The sequence below is a fragment of the Acartia tonsa genome, chromosome 2, assembly GCF_053477335.1.
Source record: "Acartia tonsa isolate MP-2025a chromosome 2, ASM5347733v1, whole genome shotgun sequence".
In the NCBI taxonomy this organism is placed as follows: domain Eukaryota; kingdom Metazoa; phylum Arthropoda; class Copepoda; order Calanoida; family Acartiidae; genus Acartia; species Acartia tonsa.
Genome location: NC_137261.1, coordinates 49,622,766 through 49,639,642, shown reverse-complemented (window position 1 = coordinate 49,639,642; position 16,877 = coordinate 49,622,766). Strand labels below are relative to the sequence as shown.

At 36.3% G+C, this 16,877-nt stretch overlaps 2 protein-coding genes across 5 annotated transcripts in view; one reads left to right on the top strand and one right to left on the bottom strand.

Moving 5' to 3' along the window:
* Positions 1-14,332, top strand: part of LOC145312066 (cell adhesion molecule 1-like) — a 48,401-nt gene extending 34,069 nt beyond the window's left edge. The window contains exons 6-8 of the mRNA XM_080151199.1: positions 9,841-10,024; positions 12,234-12,373; positions 12,692-14,332. Coding sequence (XP_080007325.1) covers positions 9,841-10,024; positions 12,234-12,373; positions 12,692-12,846 — 479 coding nt within the window. The 3' untranslated portion in view covers positions 12,847-14,332. The remainder of the gene's footprint in view (positions 1-9,840; positions 10,025-12,233; positions 12,374-12,691) is intronic.
* The window catches only part of lig (ubiquitin-associated protein-like lingerer), a 498,059-nt gene that overhangs the window by 403,188 nt on the left and 77,994 nt on the right, over positions 1-16,877 (bottom strand). The gene's annotated exons all lie outside the window — the stretch shown is intronic.

Below are 16,877 nucleotides of genomic sequence, written 5' to 3'. Positions count from 1 at the left end.
AGCATAGTATAATATCCAGTTTTCTACGAATATAGAAATGTACATTCATAAGATTAAAAACAGGTTTTTTTAGCCGGTGTCATCGGCACCTCGGGGCTAAAAAGACTAGTTTTAATCTCATAATTGTACTTTCTATATCCGCGGAAAGCCGTTTATAATACGATGCGAGAAATAACTATTATTGACCTAGAATAATATTTGTTACTCTACATCTTTCTGTCCGTGACAGTATTCAAAGTCATAGTGGGAGGGGACATTGGGCTGTTTATTACACTAGTCCCCAAAGTTTTATAATAACGTTTTCTTATTCGTTGATACCTTTGGGGACTTTAAATGGTTAATTCATTAAGTTCAGAGCCAAAACCTTTCAAACACTAATTGTAATCAACAGAAGGGGTAAATTGTGTATAATTATTGGGGATGTACACCAATTCGTCGATCTGTGTCTTATCCCTTTGGATCCTTGGGTTTATTTTTTTTTTGGTTGATATGCTCTTATTCTATAACCAATTTTTGGATCACAATTTTTGTCTACTGATTGTTTTTGTTTATTAAAATTGTTTACTTAGTTAGGTTATATTAAGATTTTCTCAGCGCATAACTATTCAATTATGCAGTTTTGTATATTCTATTTTTATAAATATTTGGCGATAATTAAAAAAAGTTGTTTTGTTATGGTTATTGTCATCCTTGTTATAAATATAAATTTTCATGAATGTATTATGTAATACTCCTATTAGTTGATAAAATGTGGAGTATAGATTTGTTTTCTCAATAGTTGTATGGCAAAATTAGGCTCATTTTGCAATATATTGGCTGGCAGGAGAACCTGGATTCTGGCAAACCTGACAGTACAGAACTCAACTACCTTAATTCATTTTTGGCCGCTCATTTTTTTTGCAATTTTTTAGATGAATAATATTCTTTATTAGTTATAAATATGTTTTATATTGGTTTTCCTCGTGAGTATTTATGCAAAAACGATAATTTATAGTAACTTCTTATATTTTTGTGAAGCCAAAATTCTTTAAAAATTCTTATGCTTTGAGGTGTTAGTCTACATATGCAAAGACTATTTTAAATACTCATACTTCAATGCGTTCTTTCACCACTTTTGTGTTGGAATGATTTTTCTTGTATTCCCTGGCAAGTTCGAACCCATTAATTCCCTTTTCCTTACACCAGAGAATGAGTGTGTTACGCGGCATTCCTAACTATCTCCGCGCGTCGCTTGTAAACAAACAAGAAGCCGCGCATTTTTCCTTTGATGATTCCCATGTGAAGAGCTACGTAAATGAAAATAATGTATTGGTTGAACATACATGCGCTCTAATCCGTGGAAGATCTCAAATAAGCCTTCCTGCTTAGTTTGACATCATATGTGGTAAGAATTTATCTTTAATTTTACGAAGAAATTTAAAACATTAATTTTTCAACAAATAGACCATTTAACTGCTAACTTTTGACATACGAATATTTTCCTTAATTTTATTGATCATTTGAATCTAAAATTATCAATTTCTGATGCTATTTAATATGTTTCGTGCCAATTTAAAGTTTTTTAGAAATTTTATATTTTTAATTAAATTGAAATCACGCAACCTCGATCTTACAAAAATAATAAACCATTAATATTATGTAATTAATTTTTATATTTTTGTTTTAGACTCACTGTTTTCATGGTAATAAATACACATTTGTAAACTTCGCTATGTTGGTCATTCGGAGGGCTTGGAGATAAGATTTCGAGAACGGCAAGGCATGCGTTCCGAAACAATGAAAACAAGACAGAACAGATGCGGCTAAGAAAATATCTGTGAAGTTTTGTGAATGTGTTGGTTGTGATACCTTACCACGCATTATTATAATCATAATCAGTACAGTTAATTTTTGTGACAATCATGGGTCCTAAAAAGAATAAAGGCGCTCAACTGGGATTGCGGCTGCGCCCAGCCGTCGAGGCCCTAACCAGTGAACTAAATAAAGTGATGAAGTTGGTCAGTGAATCTTCAGAGCTTGATGTTAGACATTTCACTAAGGAGTCAATCCTTGTCCATGACAAGTTCGAGACATTCGATAGCATCATGGTCGGTTTTAGCAAGCTTGGTGTGAGAATCCAAGAGCTTGAGGAGTTTAGTGACATTTATTCTAATATAATTACTGTGCAAAAGGATTATAACGCTCTGAAAGATGCTCTAGATGCTATGGAAGAGCTTAGTGACATTCAAAGTGTTGTTGATTTAGTTGGTGATAATTTGCCTAACCATAAGGCTGAACTATATGATCGATGCTTAAAGATTGTGAAAGTTATTAAAGGGTCATACTTTCCCTTACCAGAACCAATTATAAACACTTTGTCTGCTTTGATGAAACGGCTGGCTGAGGTTAAGCTTGAACCTGTGAAGCCGCCTACAATGACGGCGGGTGCTTCGACAGCATCGCCATTTGTGTCGCCATTTGGCACACCACAGTTCGGCACCGGTTCTATATTCACGCCAGGATATATGAATCGTGTCGACGAACGCCTTCTTCCAAGCTTTGACGGCTCAGAGTCAGCCTACGTAAGTTTCAAGGACAATTTTAAAAAGCTTACCGTAGGACAGGACCCGTCATATTTACAGTTATTATTGAGCAGTGAAAAGGTTTGCAAAAATAAAGAGTTGAGACTTCAGTTAATTCAGATTCAATCGCATGAATCTCAATGGGCTTACCTCGACGCACGTTTTAAGTCCAAAACACGTCAGATGCTCTGCCTTTTCAACCAATGGGAGAAGAAGCCTAAACCGTCGGACTCCAACCAGATTGTGACAGTCTTAGCAGAGTTTGGTGGTGCAGTTAGCCAGCTCGAGCAGCTGACTAAAGATGATGATGATGAGGAAGTCACCACAAGCCAGTGGTTGACCGTGATCCTTCTGGAGATGTTATCCAAGAAGTTGCCACGTGATTTTCAAGACAAGCTCAACCTGGCGTTGGGCTCGATGGATACCCCAAATATTCCTAAGCTGTTGAAGATTATAGAGGAACAGCGTGGCGCCATTTTGATGAGGTGTTCAATCGATGTAGACACCCCCTCCAAGAAGAAAGGTAATCCTGCGGCCGCAGCTACAGCCGTTGGTAAACCTGGGTCTCCAGCTAAGACCAAGAAGAAACAGCCTTGCCCGTCGGAAGGTTGTAACTCTGATCACCTGTTGTTTAAGTGCTCCAAGTTTAGGGATATGTCTGTTCCTGAACGCAAAGTCTTCATCAAGAAGATAGGCGCCTGTTTGCTCTGCTTACAAAAAGGGCATCGGGTGGCCGATTGTCCCAGAGCCGATAAACTTGGCAGCTGTACCATAGACAGCTGCAACCAGCCTCATAATTCATTGTTACACGAATCTGTTGCTGGTGGACAAGTTGCGGCAGTGTATGAATCACAATTGTTTAGCAAGAACAATTTTATGCTGATGTTGCAGCAGCTCACGGCATTGGCGGCTGACAAACGTCAAGTCACCGTCAATGCCATGTGGGACTCTGGAGCAAATTTGACGTTGATTTCTAGAAGTATTGCCAAGAAGTTAGAGTTGCCATCAACTGGTCGCACAGCTACTATTTCTCTGGCAGATGGAAAGAGCCAAGCATGTCCTACAGTCAAGATTTGTTTGGTTGACCGCAACCGGAATTCACATATTCTGGAGGCGGCGGTAGTGCCCAGCATTGGTACTGAAGAAGGGTTGCGTTCTATTGATCCTACAGCCGCCGCCGACATTTTCAACATGAAGCCTGATAATTTTTCTATGGTCGACGGTAAGATTGATATTCTTATCGGCCATTTAACACCAGCTATGTTCCCGTGTGCAGATAAAATGGTTGGTGATTCTAGACTGTACAGAAGCTTATTTGGTACAGGCTATTTAGTTGTGTCTGCAGATGGCAGGACTGTTGCTAATCCTGTCGCCTGTAAAGCTGTGAAGTTGGAGGTCAGCAAGATGGAGTTCCTTAGTACTGAAAGTTTGGGAATACAGCCGCCATCAATGTGCAGCGGTTGTAAGAACTGCCGTCATTGCGCCGCCATAGCCGCCGGGCAGTCCGCCTTGGACGTGCGTAAGCGGCAGCTGATTGAAGAAGGTCTGACATTAGATCTTGAGAACCATATTTGGACGGCTTCATATCCTTACAAGCAGCCGCCAAGCGTGTTGTTTGATAATTCTGAGCAGGCGTACAAAATCTGCTTACGTGACCGGCAGAGGATGGTCAAAAGAGGTGAATATGACACCTTCTGCCAGGTGTTTCAAGAAGCTGTGTCTCGTGGAGTGTATCAGAAAGCTTCGCCAGAAGACCTAGCTTATACTAAGCCCGTGTATTATTCGAGCCTAGTCTGCGCATATAAAGAGTCTATTTCCACGCCGTTGAGGATATGCGCCAATTCTAGCCTCTGCTGCAAGGGGCTAAGCCTCAATAGTATTATGATGGACGGCCCAGTTCCATTATATACTCTGATGCACAATCTTATCCGGTTCAGAAGTTATAAGTGTGCATTCGTGGCTGATATTCAGAAGTTCTACAATTCATTATTAGCTACCTATGAAGATTCTCAGCTGAAACGTGTTTTTTTCGCTGATACAGTTGATGGAGAGCCGGAGGTCTACCTCACCAAAACCATCAACTTTGGTGAGGCCTTGGCCGGCGATATGGCTGTGACCACCCTCAGACTCACTGGTCGTATTTTTGGTGGACGTTCCCAGCAGGATGTTCAAGATGTTTATGGATCTGAGAAGATTAGAGGTTGTGACGTTGTAGCCCAGCAGGATGTGTGGAGAGATGTTCAGCAACCACTCAGCTCTGAATTTATTTTGTATCAAGATCCTCCATCGGTCAAATTGGAGACTTGTACTTACGTGGATGACTGTTTGAGCGGTCATAACAGTAAACCTGAAGCTGTCCAGCTGGTCCAAGAGCTGGAAGATATGATTGCACCTGGCAATTTCAAGTTTAAATCTGTTGTTTATTCTGGAGATGATGTTGACAGTGTAAAAGTTCTGGGCCTTGTTTGGGACCCTAAACAGGATAAGTTGTTCCTACCTGTCAGAGCCAACCACGGTGAGAAGATTAAGGGTAGAAAGTTACTAGAGGATCTGGATCTGGAGGACCTCTGGAGAAGTCTACCTGAGTTGATAACTAAACGTGAAGTTTGGAGAATTGTGCAACAACTGTATGACCCAATGGGTCTAGCAGCGCCATTGCTGCTTAAATCCAAGCTGTGTCTGCGCTCAGTTTGCATACATGGATGCAACTGGGATGATGTTATACCTGGAGAGTTGAGGTCGGAGCTCGTGTCCAGCCTCCAGGACCGTTCGGCACTTGGAAATGTGTCGTTTAGACGTTCGATGGTTCCTGATAAGCCGTTGGGGCTTCCAATGCTTGTTGGTTTCTGTGATGCATCTAACCAGGCCTATGCAGCCATCACCTACCTGAGGTGGCCAGTTCCTGGAGGATATGATGTAGTTTTGTGTTGCGCCAAGTCACGTGTCGCACCAGTGAAGATAGAGTCTATACCAAGGTTAGAAATGCTTAGTTGTCTAATTTTGGCAAGGCTTGTGGATACTGTTGTCAGAGCCCTACCTTTCAACATTTCTGGCAAAGTATTCTTTAGTGATAGCAGCTGTGCCCTGGCTCAATTATCCAGTGACAGTGTCATGCTAAATGTTTTCAACAGTCATCGTGTTTCCGAGATACAACAGTTGACAAGCCCTGAAGATTGGAGATGGGTTCCAACCCAACACAACATCGCCGACCTGGTGACGCGTGGTTTGTGTACGATTGAGGATGTACAACCTGGATCTACATACCAGGAAGGTCCAAGCTGGTTGCGCCTGGAACAGGACCAGTGGCCCGTTAAGACGGCGGGTGAGGTAAATGCATCCATTCCCGAGAGCGAGCTAAATCCCAAGATGGCGAAGCTCAAGGTAATGTTCACACAGGTGGTGGACAATGATTTCTGGAGGTCCCTGGCAAGAAGGACCTACAGGCAGGCAAGGAGGACTGTGGCCGCAGTTCTTAAGGCTGCCAACTGCTTTAAAATGCTGCTTGTCAAGAAACGTGGTGTTGCAACAATTGAGGATGGTGTTAGCAACAATGATAGTTCTAGGTATTATGAGAACTATACTTTCACAAATACATACATGGATTCTGTTTGTGACTTGTTTTTGACTTCCTTCAACCAAGAAAAGGAGATGACCATGGACGCCGAAGGGAAATTAGACTCCCTTCAACCCTATCATCACAAGGTCCAGGTTTGTTGGCCCATAGTGGGTCATGATGGATGTTTTCCTCTTAGGACATTTACAATATTAAAAATGTCCGGGAGAGGAGATGAGGCTCTTGAGGCCGCTGCTGGAGGCCCCAGGAAGATTATGAAGGACAGCCCAGGTGTTGTCTTGCTCAGCCGCCACAACAGGCTGGCGCGGCTCATCCTTCAACAGTCCCACGATGAATTGGGGCATGGAGGCCATCGTAAGACGTTGGCGCAAAGCCGCAGGTATGCATGGATCACACATGGCCGCATGGAGGCTATGAAAGTGGTCAAGAGTTGTGCTGCATGTTCCATTGAATATGCCAAGCGGTCGAGTCCCGCAATTGCTAATATTCTGCCAGATCGTGTCGAGCCCTCTGTGCCCTTCAAGGAGGTGCATATGGACCTTGCGGGGCCGATAGAAGTTACGAAGCCTGGCGTTGGCACCAGGAGTTCCAAGACCAAGTACAAAGTTTGGTTGTTGATTGTGGCCTGTAGATTCACACAGGCTGTGTTTGTTGACGTGTTGACCGATTATTCAACTGAAGCCGTGCTGGTCGGCTTGAGAAAACTTCAGGCGTTTTACAATATGCCTAGAAGGGTTACTACAGACAGAGGCACCAATATGGCTGGTGCCAAACGAATTATGGATGAACTTTTGAAGGATACCAGGATGCATTTTGAATGGCACCTTGTGCCCACTGCAGCACACTCGTTCGTAGGTACTGTGGAGAGGCAGGTTGGGCTGGTCAAGCGTGTGTTGAACAAGAAGTTGGCTGGTGCTACTGTAACCTTCAATGATTTATTGGTGTTGTGTGCTGAGACTGCAAGAGTCTTGAATTCTAAGCCATTGACCTATGCCACCCAAGGAGATGACGTCAATTGCTGGAGAATAATTTCACCTGCTGATCTGTTAGGCGGCAGGACCAACGATGCAATCTGCACCTTCGAGACAGGTTGTAAAGAGCCCATCACCAGGAGGCTGGAGAACTTGGAGGAGTTGACCCGTCAGTTCCATCAGGTGTACAAGGAGCAGCTCATGCCTGAGCTACTCAAGTCCGTCAAGTGGCGCAGCAACAAGGTGCTGCTCGAGCCGGGAGACGTGGTGCTGATCGACGATAGCACAAGTTTGATGAAGAAGTTCAGATTGGGGCGTGTGGAAGAAGTGCGCCCAGGTGGGAGGACCGTGGTTTGCAAGTACAAATTATCAGATGACGCAGCCGCCACGAGTAACGAGACTTCCGCAAGACGTCTGCTCAAGATCAATCTACCCAAATTGATGGAGCCCTGCGCCAGAAATCCTGTCGGAAATTATGCAGTATCAAAAAATTGTGATGGAAAGACATAACGTCCGTCAGGATAGCTGGAATATGGCATTATTAATATTTGAAAGATTGGTTAGTTTGTATCTTGAGGGGTTCATTCTAACTGAGGCCCCAAATTGCCTTAATTTTGACTGTATGAATATGTACAAGTTGCTTTCTTCTTAAAACAGAGAGAAATTGCAAACTCAGCATTTAGAGAAGTTCTTTTCTTATAATTGAGCTTTTGTTTTATTTTGGTAATTTAATTTGCATATTTCAATTGCAATTTTATTTTACGCAATTTTGATTCACGAAGATTTAAAATTGTGAAATTTTAATTTTCCGATGTTTGATGATTTTTTTTTACAGTCATATTTTATTTAGATTTAAGTGTCTATTTTATTAAAACATGTTAGATTTAAGGATCTTACCTATCTTATCTAAGAAATGTCTAGATGTAAGCCCGAGTATTTTTCCGCTGGAGAAAATGCTAATTTTTGAGAAGTTTTTTATGAAATTTTACTTTTCTTTTCTAGCAAAAAGATTTAGTAGAAAAAATGTCATTATTTAATCTTTCTTTCTTTTGATTTAAAAGTTTGAGTTGATTATTTAATTATTGATGCGATTTTTAATATAAAAATCATTTGCCTATTATTATGTAGGTACCTAATCAAAGTTTGGGTACTATTGATTATTAATTCATGTATTCGCAATTACATGGTCTGTAATTCTAACTTTAATTGAGATTATGAGGCCATGATATAATGAGATGTGTGAGTGGTAAATGTGCATTTCATGAATGTTGAATGCTTTTCCCATTCCTTATTCCTATCCTTATGTGGTAGTGGAGTCGGTTTGAGTTATTGTGGTGTTCGTAAGTTACCATAATTAATTTTAGGCCTGATGGCCATGCCATTTTAAACTCTTGTAATTTATGCGTTATGAGATTGTGATTTTGTGGACACTGTCTGCACGCATGATGCTAAGATGAGTTATTGTGTTCGATTCCCAGTGACTAGACGGGTGTGTGTTGGAATGATTTTTCTTGTATTCCCTGGCAAGTTCGAACCCATTAATTCCCTTTTCCTTACACCAGAGAATGAGTGTGTTACGCGGCATTCCTAACTATCTCCGCGCGTCGCTTGTAAACAAACAAGAAGCCGCGCATTTTTCCTTTGATGATTCCCATGTGAAGAGCTACGTAAATGAAAATAATGTATTGGTTGAACATACATGCGCTCTAATCCGTGGAAGATCTCAAATAAGCCTTCCTGCTTAGTTTGACATCATATGTGGTAAGAATTTATCTTTAATTCTTAATAATAAGTGTAGTATGGTATATTTTTACGAAGAAATTTAAAACATTAATTTTTCAACAAATAGACCATTTAACTGCTAACTTTTGACATACGAATATTTTCCTTAATTTTATTGATCATTTGAATCTAAAATTATCAATTTCTGATGCTATTTAATATGTTTCGTGCCAATTTAAAGTTTTTTAGAAATTTTATATTTTTAATTAAATTGAAATCACGCAACCTCGATCTTACAAAAATAATAAACCATTAATATTATGTAATTAATTTTTATATTTTTGTTTTAGACTCACTGTTTTCATGGTAATAAATACACATTTGTAAACTTCGCTATGTTGGTCATTCGGAGGGCTTGGAGATAAGATTTCGAGAACGGCAAGGCATGCGTTCCGAAACAACTTTCAAATATAATATTTTTTTAAACGCTCACTAAAAATTCTGTGTTCATTTTAAATGGTCCTTGTTTAACCAAAACTAATTAAACAATTCACATGGACTATTTTAAGATTTTAAAAGCAGCAAAAAATATAATTTAAATAGTTTATTTACTAGCGTCAAACCAAGCTTTGAATTCTGAGGTCAAATGATAAAGGCAACGAGAAATAAATTCATCTTTTAATAAATATAGACCATCTAGATACATTCTCTTTTGATCAGCCAATAAGAAAACAGTGAAAGAACAAGTACAAAAGAGCAGCTATTTCTTACTCAATTCACACAATGAGTCGAATCTCTTAGGATAAGACTGGCAGAAAATGAAACTCATATTATAGGAATTATTCATTTATAAATATAAATAAACAAAAGTTTTCATCTGCTAAGAATCCCTTTGTAAGTTTGATGGATTATGGAAACAGATTGACCATCTAGATCTTCTATGTCTATTCATCTACCCATAAGACTTCCTATTTTAATTTCGTGTAGCGCATCAATAAGAAAATTATTTTAGTCCCCGAGATCAAGATAATGGACGAGCGTAACTCGATGGTGAAGGACCAGATAATCTACGAGGGCGGATCCACCATAGAGCTCAAGTGTGTGGTGAACAACCTGGTCGGGGAACAGCCGGAGTACATCATATGGAAGAAGGGAGACAGAATGCTCAACTACGACTTGGAGCGCGGTGGCATCAGGTAGGGGTATTAAATTTAACCTAACCCTTAGTGGGAGGATGGGGGGCGGGTTAATCCCCCCCCCCTCCTGTTTTTCTTTGCCCTACTTTTAGGGGTTACCTAAAAGGTTATAGTTTCATCTTTCGGTTGAAGGAAGCTATGTTTGAAACCCGGGCACATTTTAGATTATTACTATAAATGCAGATGCTTGCAGAAAGGGTGAATATGGGTTGTATTTACCACTCCCCCCCCGGCCCCCCCGCCCTCCAGCTCCCTAGTTAAATTAAAAGAAGTGGGTACACCCCCCCTCCCTAGGTGTCCACTCTTTTCTAATCATATCCCTTGAACTTACAAGTCCCCTCTTTTTGGGGGGAGGTTACCTTTCTATCCCCCTACAAAGTTTTACATTTTTAGATACATATTGTCACTTATGACCATCAAATCTTACAATTTATATAGTAGCTTTTTAAAAATAAATTATTAGGTACAATTTTGCATAATTTAATACTTTTTATACATTGGAAAAATTTATGATATAATTTAAATTGTAATTATTGAAAGGCTTCGTATACAATGATTAATTAACAAACACCTTTTATAATTAATGTTTGTGTTAATCGCATTGGGAGTGCATATAATGTACAACTAGATTCATTCTTTCATTCTGTCTTCTGAATTTTTTCAAAGTGTACTAGTTTTCTTACATAAAACTAAATATCAAGATATCAAGGGGCGAGAGAGTGGGTTAGGTTTATTTTTTTTTATCGACTCGGTGCTCTTGAAATTTTGGTTGGGTTAGGTCAAAACCACCCCTTATCTTTTTATTAAAAACGAAAAAAAATTGAGGGTATTTTTTCTAGAAGCGATTTTTCTTGGTGGTTAACTCCCCTAAAATAGAACTATAACCATCCCAGGAAACTAAATTGTAAAGGAGAACCATATCGGTTCAGCGGTTAGCTAGATCCTTCATTATACACTGACAGCAAATGATACAACTTGTTTTACTAATGTTTTTAACCAGTTTTATCCAAGAAGTTTCGCTACTAGTGGAAATTATCTTCATTGTTGTTTTTTATATTGAGCTTTATTGCAATATTAATAAATTATATGATTATTGTTACATTAGACATATTAATTCTCAATTGCAAAACTTTTTGAAATTTAGAATATAGTTATGCAACTGAGTATAGGTATGCTTGTAAGCTATTTTACTGTCCTTAGATGCTAGGGACTCAGTCAATAACAAGGAAAAATAATAATATCTTGAAAACACTGATCATGAACTTTAAGTATGTAATTTACTTTCTCTTTTATACCTCTTTGTATGGTCTCCTCTCTAAGTTTACTCTATTATTTATATGCAAACATTTCCTTACAAAATGTTCGTCATTTATTCTGTATAATGAATTTAAATCTGCTTTTAATCCTTCCAACGAACACTATAATGATATTAACAAATTTGTATCCTGCAATATTTGTGCTTATTTTGTTTTTATAAGCTTCCTTTCAATTAGGTTTAGTAGTTATTTATAGCTCATTTGCAAACGTTTTCTGTAGGTCATAACCATGCATGTTTAAAAGGGAGGGTGGAGTTATTATTTTTAAATTATCTTTTAACTGCGATTGGAAGGGATTTGTCGTCCTATGTTTTGAGCGTCTTTTTAAAATTATCATATGTATATTTTCTTTAATTGCATAATTTTTCACAAAAATCTTGTTTTGTACTAGTTGAATTTTATTTATATCCTTTGCATAAACTCAATTTAAATCTCTGAGTTGCAGTCCCTGTCCAAGCTCAACAAGTTTCATAAAACAAATACAACTTTCTTTTTGAATAATTACATCAACTAATCTGAAGCTCTATGAATTATCAAACAATTTAAAGATTATTTCACCTTTACATATCATTGATGTTTTAATATTAAATAGCAGCAACACCATTAGCATCTAGGAGCTCTGTTCTCGAAGGGATGAAAGGGGCAAAAATAGCTTAAAACCAATCCAAGACAAAAATCTGAAAGTAAAATAGTATATAGTCATCATCGAAATTATGTAAAGCATACCTAAAATTTAGAACCCTCGGAGCCTACTAAACTAGAATAATTCTTATACATCTTTATTTTATTATCCGTGGAAAGCTGTACATGATACGATTCAATCAATAACTATAATAAGGTAACATTTTAACTCGTTATTGTAATGAAAATGTTTAAAGCTTATTTTTTTTCAGTGTTGAAACGAACCTGATGGCCACAGGAGCAACAAGCAAGTTGAAAATCAAAGGAGCGCGTCCCATGGACTCTGGCAACTATACTTGTACAATGATGGGTATGAAGGCAACTACTTCTGTAGAATTAAATATTCAACCAGGTGTGCTTTTTTGCTTCGAATTCAACATTTCTGCCTAAATTCAAAATAATTCTAGCCTCTGAGGGAGGGGAGCGTGGTCGGATGTAGGGAATGCGACTCTCTTCTTATTATTATAACAAGAATTTTATGTCATTTTTTCTAGTGTTGATTTCGTTTTTGATGTTGGTGGTATATCTTCTAAAATTGTAATTAACCTTCCCGGTACCTATGATACGATTCACTGTTAAATTAAACCATATTGGTTGAGTAATTACCACACAGGCAGACACTCACCCGGATCCTCTTATGTAAGGGTTATTAACAATTTATTACTTTCAGGTAAAAACGCGCAGCCAATCTTGGACGAGGTCGGGGGAACCAGTGGTGTGACCAGCGCTGGGTCCAGCTCACACAGCCAGCTGCAGTACAGACTTACATACCTGACCATTTACCTACCAATATTAGCGCTAGTAACCCTACAAAATCTTCTCTAGATGACACCCACCTTTCAGTTATATTTATGCAATAAGAAACAGTTGACCAAATACACTTTGTGAAAATATTCAATAATTACTAATAAGTTTGTGACTAATTAAAACAACATTTTCTTTGTTCAATATGAAAGGCTATTTTTTAGCTGGAGTCATTAATACCTATTTTCTGATAGAAATACCTATCATACAATGATTCCACCTATAATAAATAGCCGATTATTAGAAAAATTCAACCAAATGTAAACTACTTCATAAAAAAATCAGTCATTTTAGAAGCCTTAGTATATTTTTGAAAATTCAATATTTTTCTCATTTAAAATTGGGTTTTTGTTGATTGTAGTTTTTTCATACATCATCATAAATCTAGAGTTATACTTTAAGGAGTAAGAAACCGGTAGATATTTAAAAGGTAATCTATTCAATTTAAAAACTTAATTTATAAATAACAAGGTGACTAATTTATTAATAAGGAAAATATATTTTGAAATTTCCAGAAAATAATTAGAGCTTCTAAAATTGATTATTTATTGTTAATTTTTTTTTAAATAGTAAGATTTAGTTTTATATAACAAGGAACGAGCAATTAGTTCACATTTTATAAGGACAATTATACCCATGTGTAGCGCTTTAACAGCAAGCTTATAAAATTTCAAATTACTTGAAAGGTAAAGCAAAGTTAAGCGGAAAAATAAAAACATAAATTACAAAAAGTTTATTACTAACAACAATGAATATTTTACTATTGAAATTATAGAAATCTTCGCTACAAAATAATGTCTGTTAGAATTGATTTACATCATAAACTATTATTATTTACTTGAAAATAATTAATTTTTCCTTTGTATCTCATATTGGGGTAAGGAAAATTTAAACAAAATCAAACCTTAACTTGTGTAAATCATTTATATAAAAAGGTCAAAACAAAATTTTTATTTTAGGTAATTAACAATAGATTTTGCAGTAGTTGAAATTTCCTGTAATATAAAATGTTTTCCCTAAAATGTAAAACATCCTTTTTTTCTTTTCCTAAAATATTTATGTTGCTTTTTCTCTTGCAAAAAAAGTTAACCCTTTTCCCTCTCCCCTAATTTATGACAGAAACCATTTATTTTTATGAATAGTAATATATTTTTAAAACAAAATAATTAATTTGAAAATTGCTTAAATAATAAAGTAAAAATGATAATAAAGATTTTTTCATAAATAAAATACAAAAACACTAGTGAAATACTTTTTTTAACACCATACAATTGTCAATTTCAATTGGTCTTCAATTCAAACCGGTTAAGATCTTTTAATAATAAAGGGATAGGGAACCTGCATGAATTTCTTAATCAATTATTTTGTTTTAAAAGATATATTTAGAATATACATTGGTTGTATTCTCCCTGTGATAAAAATAATATTAAAAATATAACATTTGCAAAATTATTAAGAAATCAGAGGTGGATTCTTTAAAAAATTTTTGGCTCATTGCCTCACTAAAATTAGTAAAAAATCCAACAAAATTGCATTAAAATTCTACAAAAAATGAGTCAGAAGTTAAATGTTTTATCCTCCAAACTGTAATTGTATTTTTTAATGAAATTGCCAATGTTTAATTAATTTTAACAAAAAAATATTCTCCTTTCATCAAATGATCTATGTTTCTTTTTTTTTATAAAACTGATAAAAATAATATATGTATAAAATTATGATTTATAAACAAAAAATGTTATTCATGTTGTTTCTTACCATTCCTTATAAAATATATCTGTTGAATTTGAGTAAATTTGTATAGTATATAAATTTTAGTAAAAAATAACTGTATTGCATCAATATTCATTTTAATAAATATTTAGAAAAAAATTGTCTTATTCTAAAACTTACTTTTGTTTTGAGTTTGGTGTTCTTATGTAAAGAGCTCCACGTCCTGAAATCAAAATTATATAATTCAAATCAATTTCAGCGGCTTGCAGTAGAAGGGTGTTTACCCCGCCTTTTGAAATTAGAATAAGTGGGGATGGCCCTCCTTTTCACGCCTTAATGGTGTCACACCCCACTTTCAAATCGCTGTGCACACTTATGACTGGAATCCCTACCGGAGCAAAAGACATATTACCAAACAAATATGGCAGGTGTTCTATCTTAATCCATTTAAAAGGCACTGATAATATAAAAATTCCATCTCTCATATTTTTCTTTGAGAGATACTATATACTAGGAGAAAAGTCATTAATGCTGTCTTTATAAATAAATATGTCTAACTTTTATTAAAGGGTATTGAGGAATAGCGTCACATAGATTTCTATTATCTCATGTCATAATGTAGACGTGAAAATTAGAATACTCAAACATATCTATGGCACATTTTAATTTAATCCGTATATAGAATTTACATTGATGTTTTGACAGGGGAAAATTTGTCGTCAATTAGCTGATATAGACTTCACATATAGGTCTGTTTGGTCATCCAGTAGAAGGGGAGGGGATGATATAAAGCGAGTCGATGTGGATATTGTTATTTTAGCCAGCTGCGAGCATCACCTTACAAGAGTACATGCAAATCTGGTGCAACATCCATGTAATAATATTTTGATTCTCATTTGTAAATCATTTGACACTGAAATTGCATTTTGAAAAAGTTATGGTACTTTTGGCATAGATTATTAGTTTCTTCCATTGTCACACCCCTGTCAATTTCAGATCAAGGGCATAACATAAAGTTTCTTGTGTAATCACACTTCAAATTGGTTCTTAGCGTTACCTAGAAAAATACAAGTATTATGAGAATTTATGAAAAGTTTGATGATGTGTGACACCAGAGCTGTGTGTGTGTGCAGGTTGAGATGATATCCAGGAAATCCTGGCGGATTAACAACACTTTCTGCTAGATTATTCTTCATAAAAGATTTAGTAGAAATGACACAAACCCTTTTTGATCAAGCAGACCACTGTATCATACCCCCTGGGCATATAAAAAAAACAAGGTTAATTTTGTAACAAGGCAAGGCAATATCAAAAATATCTTCAACTAGTTTTTTTGATAGTGTTCGGTTCAGGAATAAGGTATAGCCAACAAGCAAAATAAATCTAAGATTATATTTGGAGGGCAAGTAATTTTACTTTGTTATGCACCCTAACGACAGCTGAAAATCGCGTATAGGATTTGTGATTTTTTTTCCCGAATTAATTTCGTTGTTGGTATAAGCTTGGTTAGGTTAAGTATAACTTTGAATAGTACAAAACCTTCAAACATAAGACTTTGTTAAACAATCAAGCCTATTTTTGTAACCTATCAATATATAATCCCCTTGTTTTATTTCTAATGCCTTTAAGGGGATATAGGGTTATAATTCTATTGGCAAAAAAAGGAATAAACCTTATAAAATCTACATTTTCATAATGGATACATAATTTGTGGATGAAAAAATCGACGGAAGATGATGTAACCTTCCTATAATTCAAATTTTAGATAATTTACAAAAATTCTTGGAAATAAATTTGTTAAACGATAGGAGCCTCAATTAACAATATAGATTTATAACTTTGGATGCTTAAAACAATTTTAAAACTTTTGTGAAATATTAGAGTTATATTATAGTAGTTATGCAAATGCCATTGGACATTTTGAATAACTGTCACAGGAATTACCAGTGCAGTACAAATTTAATTTCAAGACCTAATAACCAGTTCAAAATTTTAATGTTTTTTTTATATATAAACTAGCGGCTTTGCCCCTAGCCTCTAGGGGCTTTGCCCCAAGAGATGATCAAAAAAAAATTAAGGTGAAATTCGTAAAGGACCAGGGAAATCTTCTGCAAAAAAAAAATAAAGGACCTAGGAAATCTTCTGCAAAAAAAATAAAGGACCTGGAAATCTTTTGCAAAAAAAAATAAAGGACCTAGGAAATCTTCTGCAAAAAAAAAAAAAAAAAAAAAATAGGGGGGTGATTTTTTGTTTTTTTGGGGGGTTGGGGGTGTCCCATCCCCCAAGAAAATAGCCTAAAACCACCACAGGACCGGTAGGTATATACCCTGAAGAGTAGAATC